Raw genomic sequence first — 2,546 nt, 5'->3', positions numbered from 1 at the left:
GACAGGCGAAGCAGACGCAACACAAACATCCGGACAATGGCGGACAATGCGGGCCGGCAGCCGCCGCCATCGATCGGCCAACAGGATGACATTGCTCTGGGGGTGACACAATCCCACGAGGCTACCCGTCCCGGCCCCGGCGAAAAGGAGACACTCAGCCAGCCGTGCCTTGCAACATCGCACGGCGATAACGATGACTTGCCCCACGACGTCCCTCAAGCAGGCAAGAAGAAGGGTCACGGTTACTTTGGGAAGCACGGCAAGCTGAGGCCGTTTCGCCTGCTCACGGCCGATTTTCACAACATCCGCAGCCGCTACTTCTCTGACTGGACCGTCTTCAACCAGCTCGTGCTGGCGAGTACTGTCTATGTCTTCTTCACCAACCTGCTCCCAGGCATCACCTTTGCCGGCGACCTCTATGTGCTGACCGGTGAATCCTGGGGAACCATCGAAGTCGTTTTCAGTACTGGTCTCTGCGGCATCATCTTCGCTCTGTACGTACCCTCTGCTGTGTGCCGTCAGACCCCCGCCCCCCAGGCAAACGTACCCTCGGAACCCCTCCTGACCATTGCCAGCTTCTCGGGCCAGCCGTTGACCATCCTCGGTGTCACGGGCCCCTTTACTGTTCTCGCCGAGAACATCTACAAACTCTGTGAGGAGAACTTTGGGGTCCCCTTTCTCCCCGTCATGGCCTGGTCGCTCATCCATGCCGGCTGGATGCACTACCTCCTCGCCATATTCAACGCACACGACTGGACCATGCAGTATGTCACTGACTTTAGCGCCGACATTTTCTCCCTGCTCAACAGTGTCATTTACTTCCACAAGGCTGTCCGCGAGCTGCAGCGCACCAAGAAGATTGTATCCATCGCCGCATTCCTCTACGCCATTATTGGCTGCGCCGGTACCTGCCTCCTCGCCATTCTGCTGTCGACCGCCAATTCATGGCAGCCCCTTTTCCACAGGTACATCCGCATGGGACTGGCCGAGTACGCCGCCGCCATCTCCATCATCTTCTTCATCGGCATGCCCTATGTCGGCGACCTCGCCACCCTCGACCACAACCGGCTGATGGTCCAGAAGAACCTTCGGCCCTCGTCCCCCGAAAGGACCCAATTCTTCGTCGAGTTCTGGAAGGTGCCCGTCGAGTGGGTGTTCATCTCCATCATCCCGGGCTTCATCATCACCGTCCTCTTCTACTTTGATCACGAGATTAGCAGCATCATCTGCACAGCCAAGCGGTACGGTGTGCAGAAGCCTGGGGGCTACGCTTGGGACATCGCCCTCCTCGGCACGACAACAATCCTCTGCGGTATCCTGGGCATCCCCCCGGCCAACGGCCTGCTTCCTCAGGCTCCGCTCCACTCCGAGTCGCTGATGCACAGCGTCATTGAAGACCCGGGCGCTCTCACAGACCCCGAGCCGGGCGAGCCGCCCCCAAAGCCTGTCACGCGCGTCTACGAGCAGCGCTACTCGCACCTCATCCAGGCTGTCGGCATCCTCATTTTTGTCACGCCGCCGTTTCAGCATGTCCTCGGCTTGACGCCCACCTCAGTCCTCGCCGGTCTCTTCCTCTTTATGGGATACCAGTCACTGTCTGTCAACCCGATTCTCAGCCGCATCGGTTACCTGGTGACCGCGCCCGCCGACCTCCCCGAGCTGCCTTCAGGTGCCTCGTGGCTCGGCGTTCACAGTTACACCATTACCCAGCTCGTCCTCACTGGCATCGTGTTTGGCGTCACTCTGACCGTCGCGGCGCCGGGGTTCCCCATCATCATCATTGTCCTGGTACCCATACGCCTGCATCTTATGAGCAAGATCTGGAGCCGCGAGACGCTCCGCTACGTGGATGGCTGGGCGACGCGCGAAGGTAAGCCTGAGGATAATGAGGACGACCGGCGGACGGATGGCATGATGGACCGGAAGACGGAGGCTGTCGACGAAGAAAAGGGGGCGAGGGCTATATAGGGACATGTGCAAAAGCGCAATCTACACTCAACACTATGAAAGCAAGACTTGACCAATTGGTGAGAGGCACTCTATTGGGTGAGACCAGAACAGCATGTCTTGGAATTCAAGTCGTGAGTCAGGGAAGAGCCGTAGCAGCAGAGTCCTGACTAGCGCGCCGAGAAGGCCGATCCCCTCTTCCCCGCGATTGACCCCAAGGACCAGCCAACGACATCGACCCCCGCCGCCGATGGGATGTACGGTCCGTCTGCGGATGTGGATAGCCGACCGGATCCTGGGAAACGGCCATAAGTCTCAGCGTCGACCCCAGACCTCGAACGACCTCCTCTGTCCTTTGAAGTCAGGGTTGGTCGCTTTTGCAGCCTGTCACGACCACAGCTTGTCACCACTTGACCCCCACAGCCAACAGCCAACAGCCCTCCTCCAGCCTCCCATCTGTGAAGCCCCATCGCCTTGAGAAATCCACACATCGCCCCCTGGCCCAAGCTCACCATCATGGCCCTCAGCGTCGCCGGCAAGTATGCCGTCATCACAGGCGCTGGCTCGGGCATCAACCTCGCCTTCGCAAAGCAGCTTCT

At 59.5% G+C, this 2,546-nt stretch overlaps 1 protein-coding gene across 1 annotated transcript; it reads left to right on the top strand.

Moving 5' to 3' along the window:
• Positions 1 to 36: 36 nt before the first annotated feature.
• On the top strand, positions 37 to 1,968 carry VDBG_00714 (HCO3; the record flags this gene model as incomplete). Its single annotated transcript, XM_003008986.1, has 1 exon — positions 37 to 1,968. The coding sequence occupies one exon, from the start codon at positions 37 to 39 to the stop codon at positions 1,966 to 1,968; it is 1,932 nt and encodes a 643-aa protein (XP_003009032.1).
• Positions 1,969 to 2,546: the final 578 nt, after the last annotated feature.

Source organism: Verticillium alfalfae, genomic scaffold (assembly GCF_000150825.1).
Source record: "Verticillium alfalfae VaMs.102 supercont1.1 genomic scaffold, whole genome shotgun sequence".
Lineage (NCBI taxonomy): Eukaryota > Fungi > Ascomycota > Sordariomycetes > Glomerellales > Plectosphaerellaceae > Verticillium > Verticillium alfalfae.
The sequence above is the reverse complement of the archived record's forward strand: the minus strand, read 5'-3'. Positions and strand labels throughout refer to the sequence as shown.